This window comes from Phaethon aethereus (genome assembly GCF_964289735.1).
Source record: "Phaethon aethereus genome assembly, chromosome: 1".
Lineage (NCBI taxonomy): Eukaryota > Metazoa > Chordata > Aves > Phaethontiformes > Phaethontidae > Phaethon > Phaethon aethereus.
Genome location: NC_138575.1, coordinates 148,683,393 through 148,699,179, shown reverse-complemented (window position 1 = coordinate 148,699,179; position 15,787 = coordinate 148,683,393). Strand labels below are relative to the sequence as shown.

At 42.7% G+C, this 15,787-nt stretch overlaps 1 protein-coding gene across 1 annotated transcript in view; it reads left to right on the top strand.

Annotated features, from left to right (window-relative positions):
- AFF3 (ALF transcription elongation factor 3) overlaps positions 1 to 15,787 on the top strand; it is a gene marked incomplete at its 3' end in the record, with an annotated part of 327,368 nt that overhangs the window by 151,840 nt on the left and 159,741 nt on the right. The window contains exon 4 of the mRNA XM_082014341.1: positions 462 to 506. Coding sequence (XP_081870467.1) covers positions 462 to 506 — 45 coding nt within the window. The remainder of the gene's footprint in view (positions 1 to 461; positions 507 to 15,787) is intronic.

The following is a 15,787-nucleotide window of genomic DNA, read 5'->3' as shown; positions in this document are numbered from 1 at the left end:
CCCTGCCCTCTGCACCACCCGGCTCCGCATGGGCCGCGTCACTGCGGAGTCCTTCCTGCGCGAAGGACGCCGAGACGTGTTGTTTATTTGATATAAATAAATGCCCGTGTTTGATCTATGTGCATGAAGTAACTGGTTTGCTTCTGCCTACTCGTGCGCAGTGTATCCAAGACAGCGGGAACTGCACCCAGAAGTGATGTAAAGAAAATCCGATGAATTTGTACAAATATGCTGCAATCATATGTAAGCACTGCAAATATTACATCTTCCTGGGGCGCTGATGGGGAATAATTTGAGAATTTTAAGCAGTGCAACTTTTCAGATGCTGGAAAGATTTGGCCTCATTTTGAAACTGTAATAGAGGGTTGGAATACATTTCATGTGACAGCCTTGTCCTCAAACCTGCTATTTGTTATTTCTTTTTAAAACACAAACAAACTATTTTCTCATTTTGTTTACAGGACAGTGGAACAGGAGATAACAGCTGCATTGAAGAAATATTGCGGGTAGGAATCCTTAAAACCATTTTTTTTCCAGTGCCGTTTTGTTTACTCTAAAAAGACAAGAGAATCACAAGAATATTGCAATTACTGCTGTTAAAAATATTACTCACCCAGATTGTCATCTTTCTAAGGAAAAAGTAGGAAAAATTATTTCCTCATGAAAAATAATTGAAAAATCTGTGAAAACAACCTTCTAGAGCCTCTGGATTTCACTGCTACTTTGTGCCAGTACAGCTGACCTTCATGCATGCAGAAGCAGATAATGGGATAAATTATAAACTGAAATGTACAATGATGTTTCAGGTTTACAAACCATGCAAAGTGCATGTTTCCATTAATCATGACTGTCAAAAATCTTAATTTTAAAGGGAGGTCTAAGAAGGTCATTTTCCACCTGGATTTAATTAGAATCCATTATGTAATGTCATTATGTCCATTATGTCCATTATATAATGACAATGTGAAAAATCCGTAGTTATTTCCATATTTCATTGTTATTTTTTTTATCTTAGTAATTTCTAGTTTATTTTCGTGGAGCAAATTAATATACACCCAGACAGATCTTGGCTTGAATCAGCTTTGATATTGATTATTTTCTGAGGCAGGCAAATTTATAAACAATGAAGCATTTCCATATATTTTAACTTGTGGTTTTTTGGTTCTTTTTCTAAATGGATAATTCAATAATTGGCCATGATTATAAATTTGATATAATAGTGAGTGAAACACCAAACAAGGTAGATGGAATGGTTAAACCTCCCTATTACAGTGTGCGCTTCCACCTCTTGGATGTCCACTACGCAAATATTTCAGGTTGTTTATAAACTACAGGCCTATAAATATTTGGTTTAGAGATTAGTAGTACATTAAGCCTGTTGTTTCTAAAGGCATTTCTCCATTCTCCCTGAATATACTAAATACAGCTTTTAATTCGTAAACTGGACAAAGAGTTTATCAAAGGGTGATGATGATGGAATGCTTATGACTTCACTGGCAGAGCTTTTACTTCGCTAACGTTTACAAAGTAGGCTTTTGTAGGGCTGAACCACATATTCAACAAGCCTTAGCCTTCAGTCCCTGCTGTTTTGTTACAAATTAGTAGCAGATAGTATAATACATGATAGCTTTTTACATTTTTCATGATGCACTATGTATATGATGTGATGTGAGGCTCATTTGCCCCTTTTTTATGCAAGGCTCTTAAAATGAGCAAAGAAGCTAGTCTTCTTCCTTAGGTTGTGCAATTTGGCTTGTAAAATTAGCCAAAAAATGTAGAGGAGACATGGTTCCTTCCACGCAGAGGAACATGGATATGTGAGAGACCCCAGCTGAGAAGAAAAATGCACTATATGACTAGGTGCATCTCCAAACCAGTGAACACAGCTGCTGCTCTCTCTTTTTTTCCCTTGGGAACATATGTCAAGTAATATTTTCATGAAGCTTCAAGATGAAGCATTCAGGACATTCTTGGATCCTTTTGTTCATGGGGATTTATTCACAAATTCTTTCACTTTGCTTAAAAACTGAATAAAACAACCCACAGCTCAAAAGCCACACCTCACGTCGGTAGCTCACTATCTTAGCATGGTTAAAATAGAGTGTGCACCGTTTTCATCCCCCAGCTCTTGTCCTCACATGAATACTCAGTCATCACGGGTAACCTCTCCAATCTGTCCATTCTCCAGGTCTGCAACCTGGGTATCACTTTCTAATCTGAACTTCCCTTGTGTCTCTTGTGTCTAAGACTACACGTAAACCTTGCAGACTGTTACTCTACAGCATTTCCAGCTGAAGCTCTTTATTTACAAAGGTCTAAGTCTCGGGTCCAAATTCTTGTTACATACCTTGATTGCTGCAAGATCCTTTCCTTGGTTTTGCCAAATGCGATGTTACCCACCTCCATTCACACTGCTGTGCAGATCATTTTCCTAGCTCGACTCCTTGCCCAAAGACATTTGTCTTTACATCTCACCACTGTCATCTTCTCTGTCACGTCAAGTAGAACTATTTGTCTCTGATTTTAAGGCCTCAAGTCTACCAGTTTGTGCTAACATTAGCTCCCACTTTAGCTTAGCTGGTGATGCCAGCCTGTGTCACCCTGTTGCTAAGTTTTATATCAATTAATTTCTCCCCTGCTTCCCATCAGATCTGGGAACAGCCTTGAATATTTTCCCAGTTAGCTCCATACCTACCTTCAGATCCTCTCTTAAGAGACTCCTTTTTCACAAGGACTGTGAAAAAACAGTGGTGAGGTCAGGGCTGTACAACTGTTTCTCATGCTTGAACATTGTCCCACTTGTCCCTTGTAGTGCCTGGTCAGGCCAGATGTATCCATCTGCTCTCTTTTGTCCTGAAAAGTGAACTTTGTGTGTCAGGGAACTGCTGCTCTCGCAATAAAAATCCGTATCAGCAGTGGTTGCTGTTACGATAATTAGTGAAAGCAGCAACAGCAATCATGTGCCATTGCTACTCACTTTGTAAATTACTGGCATTCAGACTTTTCCAGCCCTCTGCATGCCCTCTTTTTGTGCTGAACAGATCCATTCCATTTTAACGCAGATTTTCTGGTTTTCTGAAACAGACTATTTATAAGGAATGCCATTTCCATGTTTTTGTTGGAGGTGCTATTCACACAGTAAAACTAAAGTTTAGCTCCTTTTCAGACAAAATATATACAGTTCCTGTATGGGTGCCCAGAGGCAGACAATGAAAAGCCACAGGAGCTGCAATTCTTGTGTTCCCCTCAGAAAAGATGGCTCTTTGCTGACGCACTGAAATGCGTTTATTATCGGAAGGGCCACTCGCCTGTATGGAGCATCAGCAAAAGGAAGAAGATGCTTAAAATTTCTCTTTTCAAGGAACATTGCACCCTATTTTAGCTGTCTCTTGCACAACACAGAGCAGAAAACATTCTTTCTAGACAGTGTGCTCCCTGCACACGCCAGGCTGTGGCTCTTCCAAGGGATAGCTACTTCCATGGCATGCCCATGTTTCCCCAGCCAAGACCAAGGGCAGTAGAAAGTGTGCCCCAAGTCTGCTCCATCTGCTTCCCTGTTCTTCCTTTCCCCAACGGGCAAGAGCAGGCAAGTGCTGGTTTGTACACAGACCTTGTCACCCTCTGGTTTCAGGACTTGGCCAGACCTAACATCTGGCCCAGGGCTGCAAAATCAGTTGAGGCATAGCTTTAAAATCACCAAATCTTATTTTGCACTAAATGTTACAAGAATTTGTAGTCTTTGTGCTGCCTGGTTCAACACAGGGTGCCGTGGCTTAAGTCTAGCCTTTTTTGATGTTGTTTTACCAAATATATCAGAACTCTGTAGACTTTGTAAATTGACAGATCATTCTGCACGAAACTGTAGCTTCCAAAGAAAGCCTCCAAGAACTGAGACGCAGAACCGCTTCCAGTCCTGAAGGAGGTTGATTAACAAGACAGTAACTCTGTCAAGATCGGAGCTGTTGTAAGGACTCCTGCTGAGTTTATAATCACTGCAGGAATCCTGAACCTCATCTAACCCCATGCACTAATTTATAGCAACTTCTTCAAAGCGTAGTGACTTCTCTGTCCAGCTGCAGGCATGCACATTGAGGATAGAGGAACTTCTAAGAGAACATTCAATGTAAATAACTTCAGTAAGACCAAGTTACAGGTGTAATGTCAAATCAAGAGAGAAAAGCCTTATTACTTGACGGTAGCTGTAAAAGGCGACTCCTTGTAAGCTTTCACATTGTTGGTGGAGGACATTGTAGAAAACTTTGAAGTGGAAAATAAGAGTTAAGGCTACACAAATATCCCTTATTCCACCGTGCCCTGAGTAGTTGCTACCCGAGTTCCTGAGACACCCCCAAAGCCAACCTATTCACTTCCTTGCTAAAACACAGGCTTACTAAGCAGGATTAATAATTTTGGCTGATTTCTATTTGATTTTATTAGTGTGTGGAACTGGGTATTTTGATGTGACTGGTGATGTTTGGAGTAAATATTTATTTTGATGTAGTACATGGGAAAAATGGGAGCAGCAAGAGTCCTGCCTCTCCACTAAGTTAACTGTTGCAACCAATATTGGATGCACTGTGAATATATTTGCTGTGGATTTAAGGAGAAAGGGAGTGTGTCAGGTGCAGGCAGTTCTTGGTTTATAAGATAAGTGGTTGGAGATTGATCTGTCTATTCTTGCGGTCTTAGCTGCGATTTCCGAGAGTTGTGGTGGGTTTCTTGAAAGGAAACCCACAGGAAAGCTGAGATGTTAATTATTGAAGATGTTCCTAGTGAATTCCCTTCTTTTTTTGGTGTTGACATGAGAGGTGTCATTGAACTGGGGAGAAACGGACGTAGTTTGTTTGGCCTGCCAACAGTATTTGGCTGCAGGATGCAGAAACAGTGGGAAGCTGAGGGAGGAGAGCAATAGAATGCAGAGAAGGGGCTACAGAAAAACTTGGGGGGACTGGTGGATGAAAAGCTGACAATGAGCCGGCAATGTGCGCTCGCAGCCCAGACGGTCAACTGTATCCTGGGCTTCATCCAAAGCAGCATGGCCAGCAGGCTGAGGGAGGTGATTCTGCCCCTCTACTCCACTGTGGTGAGACCCCACCTGGAGTCCTGCGTCCAGCATTAGAGCCCTCAGCACAGGAAAGACATGGACCTGTTGGAGCGGGTCCAGAGGAGGGCCACCAAGATGATCAGAGGGGTGGAACATCTCTCCGGTGAGGACAGGCTGAGAGAGTTGGGGTTGTTCAGCCTGGAGAAGAGAAGGCTCCAGCGAGTCCTTACTGCAGCCTTCCAGTTCTTAAAGGGGGCTTGTAAGAAAGATGGAGACAGACTTTTTAGCAGGGCCTGCTGCGATAGGACAAGGGGTAATGGTTTTAAACTGAAAGAGGGTAGATTTAGACTAGATAGAGGGAAGACAATTTTTTACAGTGAGGGTGGTGAAAGACTGACTCAGGTTGCCCAGAGAAGTGGTAGATGCCCCATTGCTGGCAACATTCCAGGTCAGGTTGGATGGGGCTCTGAGCAACCTGATCTAGTTGAAGATGTGGGTTGGACTAGATGACTTTTAAAGGTCCCTTCCAACCCAAACCATTCTGTGACTCTATGAAAACCAAGCATGACCAGTTAACATGGAAGAAGCCACCTCCCTTGGGATGGTGTGGAACCGTGGGGAGGCAGAATGGGGTGTGAGGTGGAGGGCAGATAAGTTTATTTCAGGGAAGACAGAAGAAGCAGTTGGGGAGGCAGTGAAAGGACTGAGACTCTAGCTGCGAACATCCCTCCCAGTGAAGGGCAGGTCTGCTGGTGCCACAAGCCTCCTACAAGGAGGTGCCGTTGCAAATAGGTTGTGACTCCCCATTGCCACAGGACATCCATTTATGAAAATATGACATTTTAAGTGTGATGGCTTAGATTAGTAACTTACTTGAATCTCTCTAACCTGTGAAACTAATCAGAGTATGTAAAGCATAGTACTTCTTATTTGAGCAACATAAAAAACCTGAATGAAAACAGAATCTAATTCTGTATTTTTCCCCTTCCCCACTTGGGATCCCTTGGCTCATTAGCAGGCTTGCTAATTCTTTAGCAGAAAGCATTAAAGATCAACCCATCAAATATTCAGGTTTTTTTTTCAAACATGAACAGCCATATGTGCTGTGAGATCAGCTGCACTCCATCAGCTGATTGAATTAAAACAAGAGCAGAGGTAAATTAGAAACTGTCTGCACAAGACAAATCCTGTGAAAACATGAAATCCTACCAAACACACTGTCACTGTGAATAAGCATCACAGTCAGTGGAGCACGTGTCAATACTTAGAGGGGAGAAAAATCAGTTTCTTAGAGGCAGGTTGTTAGTTCAACAACTGTGAACTGCTGCCTTGTAAATGTTAATGACTGTAAGATCCCACTGGCTGCAGTTAAGCTCCTGGTGGAGTTGGACATGTGAAGAATTACAGAACACAAGTATGGTAATCAGCAGTATATTTCTAAACACTCCTCTTGCTTTTTGTAGGGAAAAGCCTACAGGTGGAACGAAAGCCACTTTGCTGCACTGCACTACCTCTGCACTAGCAGAGTTTTATTTCAGTCTCACTGCTGGAAAAAAATTGCTGAGCAACTTTGGGTGGGAGGTGAGAAGGCCACCCTCAGCACGGCACCGTCGTGGTGAAATTCGGGTTGGCTTTTGTGACTGAGCCCACTGGGAAACTCCTGGAAGAGTTTCAGGAGGAACATAGCAACATTGAGTGAAAGAGAGGTGATGAGGGAGAGAGAAGGTATGGAGACTTAGAAGCAGCCCCAGTTTGCTGACACTACCTTTCTTGCTCAGTCTCATTGAATACAGAAGTGCTCCAAAGTGTCAGAATTGTATTAAAAATGTATCAGATGCATAAAATATAATCTGTTTTCATTGCGATCTTTCAGGAGAACATTCACAGCATGGCTTTTCTTTTAGTATCCTAAATTTCAGAGCAATTAAAGCATTATTTTGGCTGATGTACAGTGTTCATTGCATTTCTTCAGTATTATTCTTCTTGCCTTTCTTACTCAAATAAATGAAAAAGCATACCCAGGAGTGTTTGGAAAACATGTCATTTCACCCAAGACACTAAATCCCAGAAACATTAAGACATAGTTCAAGCCATCTAATCCAACCTCTTAAAATTGCCCTTCTTACCACACCATGACGTCCAGCTCATTTGTACAATTTTTTACCTACAGCAGTTGCTGTCTGCAGGGATTTACCTAGGTCAGCTTTCCTCCAGCCAGCCTGGGTACCACTAGTGGGATGGATGGCAGCACCACAGAGCTTCAGCAAGCTCTGCATGGAGCTTCTCGAGCTTCTGAGTGAGAATTAGCAGTCCATACGGTATCTTGTGCTGCTAGAGCAAAATCAGCAGCAGTACCAGAGCTAAAAGATATCCCAAAGATATTTGGGCTTTGTCCACATAAGCTGCAATGAATACGGAAGAGGCATACCTGTGTACACCATCATCTCCTTGACTCCTCACATCTTGGCAGCTTTCAGGATACACCAACTGTATGTGTGCCTTGGACTTTCTCTGTGTGTCCACTGCAGGCAGGGTCTCTTTATTACCTCTTTCTCTACTCAAAGCGGGGGGATTCCTCACTTTTCAGAGCTTTTGTCCCTTTTTGGGCTTTCTCAGATCATCAGCATCTCTCTGCAGGTGATCTGTTACTTGTTGTCAGCTCATCTGAACAGAAACTTCTCCTGGTATGGGCACCATGCATGGCACATCCTTTGTATTGCCCACATTGCGGTTTTCAACTGTCAATAAACCTCCACAGCCAACACGTTAAATCCAGACATGTAAACATTGCTTCCCTGGCCCTTAACATATAGAGTCTGAGGCACAAAGCATCATGTAAAATAGCACTAAAATACTATACTAACAGTAATAATGTCAACAAACCATTAATTAGTTGTACATCAACAGCCCCCCTCAATTGTCACAGTTGGATTTTTGCTGCTGTCACTGTTATTGAAAATGGTGTCTCAAAAGAGTTTGAGATTTGAAGTATGCTGTATATTTAAACCTCAAATTTAATAAACCTCCGTGTCAATGAAAAAATGTCACCTTAAAAAGGAAAAATCTATAAATAGTCTAGTGGAAATAGAAGATCGAGCTAGAAACTCTTATGGTGGGAATAAGATTTAGAACAAATGCCACTCAAAGGTAATCTGCCTTTCAGTCTTCCAGGTCCCAACGAGGACATGGCTAACATTAGCCACCCATATACTGGGGCACTTACATTTTCGAATAGGGCAAAATCTGATCTGTTTTGTGTGGAATAGGGTGGTACAGAGGAAAGAGACCCATACTCTTGTTAGAACACAAGTAACTGATGTGTGAAGGCTTTGTGTTAGGAAAAGGCAGGCCAGTATAAAAGAGCTGGTGAAACACTATCGTGCTAATGTGGTGGAATTCATTTTCAAAATTGCTGTTTTGTAGTGAGTGTATGCACCCTGTTATTTAACAAAGCAAGAGAGAATCCAGAATAAATTATCGAGCCTCTCTGCTATACAAAAATAATACAGTAAAATACTCACTAATTTTTCCCTCTGTTTCGAGTGTTTCACAAAGCTGGAAAAGAAGCAAAATCACCATCTTGTTCCAATACAGAGAAATGATCCCTTGTTATTAATGGCAAAGGGCCAGATAGATCCTCGTTTTGTATATCCCCGCCACAGCTCCTCTGAGGCCAACGGAACTATGCATATTAATACCAGAAAGGATCTGTGCTATCAGTCCTAATGAAAGAAGAATAAAATTTGGGTAATAGCAGGTATCCACACTGCTGGGAGCCGGGGGGTTGATGCCTTCAGCTGCCACCTTCAAACGACAACCTGCTTTCTACCACTTTGGTGAGATTCACCCAAAATGAAGTGAGACCACAAAGAACGTGTGACTTGAGATGACGTCATCTTCCAGTAAAACTTATATTGACAGGCGTTTCTTCCTTGATTAAATGGGCGTTAAGGAAGCAGACTCATCAGGCAACGCAACCAGATGCTGTCATATGATGTATTTTCCACCCAAGTTAACATTCCAGTTTTCTTCGCACCGTGTCCAGGGGTGGCTGTAGAGTAGGGGAGGGAGAGAAGGCTTCCCGTAGTGCGAAAGGGCCGTATGTTCTGGGCCAGAGACTGCAGCTGTGGCTGCAGAGCTGGGCAGTCATTGCTCCATGGTCCCCGACACCTCATGACACAGCCCGGGTTTGGCCTGTGAGCCTGCAGGGTGACAGACCTACCGCCATCCCTGGTCTAGGATGTGTCTCTGAAAACCTGCATTAGATCGAGTTGTGGCTTTCAGTGACTGATGTGGCACACGGACTTCAGCCATGCACCTTTTCCTGTCTCCTACGCTAATATTTTTAGCAGACGTGCTCTTACAGCTAGGAAATTCCTCTGTGGTGCCTGATTTTCCACAACTGGAGAAGGCCAGCAGGAACTCTCCCACCACTGGCACATTTTGGCTTGACCCAGGAAGCGTGAGCTCTCTGTTTATGTCTGAGAGAGGCAGCTTTCCTCATCTGGGATCTGAGACAAATATTCTTTTGTTAATCTTATTTAATCATATTTAGGAGCAACACGAGTTAGCAGTTAGTGTCACTTGGCAGAAAGACTTTAAGGAAATTGTGGGAGAAAAGAGGAGTCTGCTAAAAGGAAATTAAATTGCTTTCAAGAATATTCCATTGCAATGTCTATACTAATAAGTAAAATGGACTAATAACTGTTCTCTTACCCTGAGGCTAATCAGCATAGCATGGCTGGTGTCCAAAGAGCTAAACTCTCTTACAGCCGCTACGCAGAGTGGCTTCACGCACGCTGCCCGTCGGGAGAGGCCCCTGGGCGTGCAGGGGTTTTCTCTTCAAGAGCTGGCTCTGGCCAAAACCATTCCGGTGGCAGTGATTTAATGATACGCACAACCGCGGGCCGGCACTCAGGTGCGTGGTCCTGTTGGTGTGTTAGGAGAGGCATGATCTAGCTTTCCTGTACAACGTGCTGGGCTTCCCCCTACCTTGTGCAAAAGCTCAAACACCTTGGAGAACACAGTACCAGCCACACTGCAAAAACTGTGCGTGAATATATCTAGCATAGTTTTATTCTAGGTATTCTGGCATCTTTTTGCCATTGTAGGCTCATTGCCTTTGGGACATACTGGGTGGGTTTTTTTCCTTTGAAAATGTGAAAGGTAAAAACTGTTTTTGAAGGAAAGACAAGAACATACACAGTCATTTGTCTGCAGGATACAAAGTGCTGTAATAGAATATTTTAAGAGAGACTGACTGAATACTGATCAAGTTTTCACCAATCAAAATGTCATAGTATCTGTCCTTTATGATTAGTGCTAAATGCCATTTACTGTATATGGTCCTTGGTGTCATTCTTAGAGTTATTTTGGATTTAGTAGCTTAGGAAGTAAAATACTATCAGGTGTGCTTCAGAAGTGACGTACTTGGAAAAGACCCAATTATTTCATATGCAAATTATTGATGTCACCTTAAATGATGGGATTCTGACTCTTTCCTCCAAACAATACCACTGTACAGGTTATAATGAAGATGGTAATAAATCATCACATTTCTGACAGTTTCTGAAAACTTCATTTTTGCCAATGGAATTAATTTAATTAAAAATATATATTCTTTACAATAATATTGACTACACTTAAAGTCATCTAGACATAAAAGGGCTTACATACAAACTTCAATGAAAAAACACGCAATTTGATATAGAAATTGCAAGCCTGTCACTTTACCCTTGAGGGAAAAAAAGTTATTCAGAGTAATGACAATAGCTTGGTGGGAGAGAAAGTGGGCTTCACACAATAAAAAAGTTTCTTTCCAACCGTGTGGGTTTTCCACAGGCTTTTTTTCATTGGTATTATCAAGTTATTTGTTATTTACTCATGAATGCTGAATAAATACTGAGCAAATTCAAGACATTATTAATTTTCCTAGCATTGCATGTACGCATATGTAATGGTTCATTATGGCCCTGAGTTTTCAACATATTCCAGTGTAAATGAGAAGAGCCCAATTAAAAAAATTGTGGACCCTGATCAAACCTTTGTTGACTTCAGATCCTAATGTTGAATTGGGCACCAAAGGAGAAAATTATGCCTATTAAATTGAGTAAACATTTTCTTCATTTATCTGGGTGGCTTTTTTCTGTCTGTGAAAACTGGTTTTTTGCTAAAAATGCCAACCCCTAGAAACTTAATGAGTATTAATGAAAAGCTGGAATAATTTAGCATGGACAAAAAGAGGGTAATTTTCCTTAGACATTTCGTTAGTACAAACTGAATCCTAGAAGGCCTATTCTCCTTGTGGTTTTTCAGAATAATTGTCATTATAGTCAATAGGAACCAGGTATATATGCATCAATAGCAGAATAGACTGCTAAATATAGTTGCTGCCGTGGCAGCTGGTTCCCTCTCCTATTCATCAGATGGGGAAGTTGGAAGCTGCCGCAGCCTCACAGTGTAAGAAAGATGATGCTTGAAGTCTTTTTCCTGGGAATGGGGGCATGAGCTCAATTTCGCGCTTCCAGGCACTTCAGTCTTTTCCCAAGCAGATGGACAGTCTTCAGCGGGCTGCATTTGAGCCCACCGCACAGGGCCAACAGGCGTGCAAACTTCCCTTAACCTGAGCAAGCAATCCGAATTTGCCATACACATCACATTTTCCAGGCTACGTTACCACTGCAGGTTCTGCAGCCATTCCAAAAAAATAGACGGCTGGGACTTTTCCCCGTTAGCTGGAGAAGCAGTGTACATCTCTAGACAAAGCAATAAAAGATCTGCACGCTTTGCCTCGTCTAAATTTCCCCATCATTTTTTGCTGGCACTCCTCATCTCCCTTGCATCTGAAGATGACATTTCCACCCTGTCTTCCAGGCTCACACTGGCTTTCCCTCTGTCTCCCCTCCCAGGAAGCCGCTGCTTTCATCCTCCCTGGTGTCTCCCTGCTCAGAGCGCTGCCCCCGGGCTCTCTTCTCCTAAACGAGCTGCCTTTGTCTCTGGGCCCTTGGAGTCTCGCAGGAGTCACTTAGGCTCTGTGATTTTTTTTAAGGCCAAGGATTAGTATCTGATATCTTTTTTCTCTTGTCTGGGATTTTCCGCTATCCAAATCTAGACCCCTGTGGAGAGGCAGGGGGAAAAAAATGGCCCTTAACCTTTTGTTTTCCTTGGATAAGATCTGTTCAGGTGCTGATAATCTTTAGCTATCGACCTTTTTGTGGATAGACATTAACTCCTTTTCCTTGTCTTCTTAGCACACGGAGTATAAAGCATTACACAGTAAAAAAGAGCCATAAGGAATTCATAAATTATACATAGGCACATTCCCCAAATCATCAAACATTCCCTTCTGTAAAGGATGTTCCCTATCAGTTATTGTTTCTGTGGTGTATGTACCTTTCCGTATCTTGTCATCTAAGCTTTCATGGATTTTTTTTTAATCCTTTTTTTTTGTAATTTCAGTGAGTTCTGATTTAAAACAAACCAACAGGAATCTGCTTTCTTACCCCTCTCTCTGTCCTTCTTTGCCAGCAGAAACCACACATGTTGGTCAGACAGGTGGAGGGAGTTCTGAGCTGAGACAGACAGAGATCTGAAGTCTTTGGTTTCGGTGTCCCATCTCTTGAACCCGTGGTGCCAGGGAAGGAGCCACCCTGCCCAGGGATGCCTGTGCTTTGGGTACTCTTCACATAGCCCCTGGCAGCGTTTCTGGCTTCAGCAGCTTTGCGGATGTGCAAGGCTGCGAATCCGGCTTGAGAATGTCCCTTCTCACATGCTTCACTTGGCAGAAGCTAATTCAAAATTCATATGGCACTGAAAAAGCCATGCCAACTAAACAGTGTACGTGAGTACTAGCAAGATAAACAGAAGCAGAAATGGGCTTATCCATGATGCATCTTGGTCTGTCTGTTCAAGTGCCTGTGTTTTGGCCAAGAGCCATCGGACTGATAATTATGGCAGAGTATATCCTAGGAACCATGCAGGATTCGGGGCCAACAAGAGATACCTAATTATGGTGGAACCATTGCACCATGTCCTCAACTTTTCCACAAAAGATACCGCTCATACTAGATTTTTAAGGCCATGACTCACCCTACGCATGAGTTTTCCTGCAGCAATGGTAGAACCAAGTCTTACAAGCAAAAACTTAGGTGTCTTTAAAATACAAATCACAGAATCACAGAATCATTAAGGCTGGAAGAGATCAAGTCCAACCGTTAGCCCAACACCACCATGACCCCTAAACCATGTCCTGAAGCACCACATCCACATGTTTTTTGAACACCTCCAGTGATGGTGGCTCCACCAACCTCCCTGGGCAGCCTGTCCCAATGCTTGACCACTCTCTCAGTCAAGAAATTTTTCCTAATATCCAGTCTAAACCTCCCCTGGTGCAACTTGAGGCCATTTCCTCTCGTCCTATCGCTAGTTACTTGGGAGAAAAGACCAACACCCACCTCACCACAACCCCCTTTCAGGTAGTTGTAGAGAGCGATAAGGTCTCCCCTCAGCCTCTTCTTCTCCAGACTGAACAACCCCAGTTGCATTTAACCCTTGTTAAAACAAGGACTTCAAAGCATTGTTGGCCTGGCAGATGCATTTCTATGAAGCTCATATCCCAAAATAAAAGCACTTTAAGAATCCTACAACTTAAAGTGTGCTAAAATATATGGAGTGTTCTGTGAGACGATGATACAGGGAATGAAAAGCCGAAGCCATCAGAAGCAAAGGGAAAATGCAGCTGATCATACACCCACCCGCCCTAGCCATGCCGCTCCAGCTCACGTCTGCTCCTCTCTCTGCTGCTGTGTTGCTCTTTCTGAATCCAGATGGCTGCAGGGTCAGTCCAGCCAAGCACTGCACTGTTCTTCTGGTGTGCAACAAGTCAGGCTCCTGCTGTGAATCACCTCCCAGCTGCCTCCTGCTCTCATTCACTGACTCCTGCGGGGGGCTGGAAGGATCAGGCACCTTAGCCCCGGGTTCAGTGTCGGAGGCAGCCAGTTTGGGCACCTCTTGCAAAACAGGCACAGCGCTGGCAGCTGCATTCTTTGCGTTAGTTCCGAGCAGGAGGGATGCATAAACCTCCTGGAAGGTCTAAAATGTGAAACGTGTTATATGGATTTGCGTAATTCAATACTTTGTTTAAGAGAACGCTGTTGGTCCGTCTGACTCCATCTAAACTGGTGGTAGCCAAGAGGTACTTCGGATCTTCTATGTCTGGCTGTGTCCTAACCATGCAGCAGGGCAACAGACATGCATAAATCAGTCCATGCAACTTTCCCTAGTTTCAGCCTAAAACCCCCGGCCGCACAGGTTGAAGGGAGTCCCAATGTAGCTCAGCTGGTTCTTGGATCTGGGTAGTGGGAGGACAAGGACCATGGAAGAGCGATGCACAGCACCACAGGTGAATTTAGACTAAGCCAGAAAGAAATCGATGTGTTCCAGAATTATCCAATGCTTAAGTCATTTATCTCAAAATAGAATTAAGGTGCGAGAAAGCCTATAAAAAGCACAACTGCATTTCTCTGCAAAATTACAAGATTTCTTCTGTTTTGAATAATGATTGTAAATTCCTCGGTATCATGGTGACTATTTAAGGTCACATCTACCAAAGCATATTTAAAGAAAGTTCAGACTTTTTGTGTCTGGCACATTCTGATTATCTGTCTGGAGGCAAAGCTCCTCATTTTGATATGGAATGAATAAAATGCACAAGTGGAAGGAATCAAGATAATGAATTTGCAGGATAATTTTACTAATTATCTTGTTGCTGATCATAGAACCAAGGCGCTGCAAGTCAATCCTACCACAGGTATTAATATGCAATGCCTAAAGCTGTTCTTGTAACATTTATTACTCATCCCACTGCTTCTACACAAGTTGATAGTTTTCTATTAAATGTGTAAAAGTGAAGTTGCTAACATGTTCCTTGTTATAAACATAACATGTTAAATTATACAGGTTTACCAAAGTCTAAAGTAAATGAGAGCATTTAAGATGTTTTCTACTGCCTGAATGTTAGGGGATGAACTGAGGTGGAATTTATCTCACTTTCTTGTAGTTATTTGAAGATAAGTATCTAATCTAAGTTACGAATTTAATCTCCCTAGGTAGTCACGGGAGAAACGACGGGACAAATTGTCCTCTGAAAGTGCCTCTCTCCTCACTGACTACAGAGGGATCCCAGCTGACTTGCTGAAATGGACAATGAAAAATTTTTGTTGTCTAAGACAAACTTGTCTAAGTTTGTCGTTGGGAAGTGGTAAGGAAACTTTTCAACAAGAAAAAACCAGAAACAAGTAATAGTACTGTGAGATTATGTTTGCCCCCCTAGCCATTTGGCTGGCAATGCTGTCTAGAAGTCAATTCTTCTAGAAGATAGTTGGAGAACACAAGGATAGAGACCATACTGATCATCTGCCTTTGGGAATAGCTCAAGAACATGAAAAAGTGTCTTATCAAAGCAAGCCATTTACATCCAAACTGCAGCAATGAGATAGACAAGCTCAGGAGCCATAAGGGGATGCTCAGTGTGGCTTTAGGAAAGGGAACAAACGTGGACAGCAGTGAGTGAGGGTGAAAAATTATGAGGCTAAAAATACATGCAAGAATGGCAAAGGCAAGCACAATATTGGAGAAGTGACCAGTGGGAGGAAGCAGGTGGATCCTGGCTCCTACCTATCTCTTCTGCATCCCAGAGACCAGAAGGTGCTCGGTCTCCTTGCTCCCCAGAGCAGCACAGAGTTT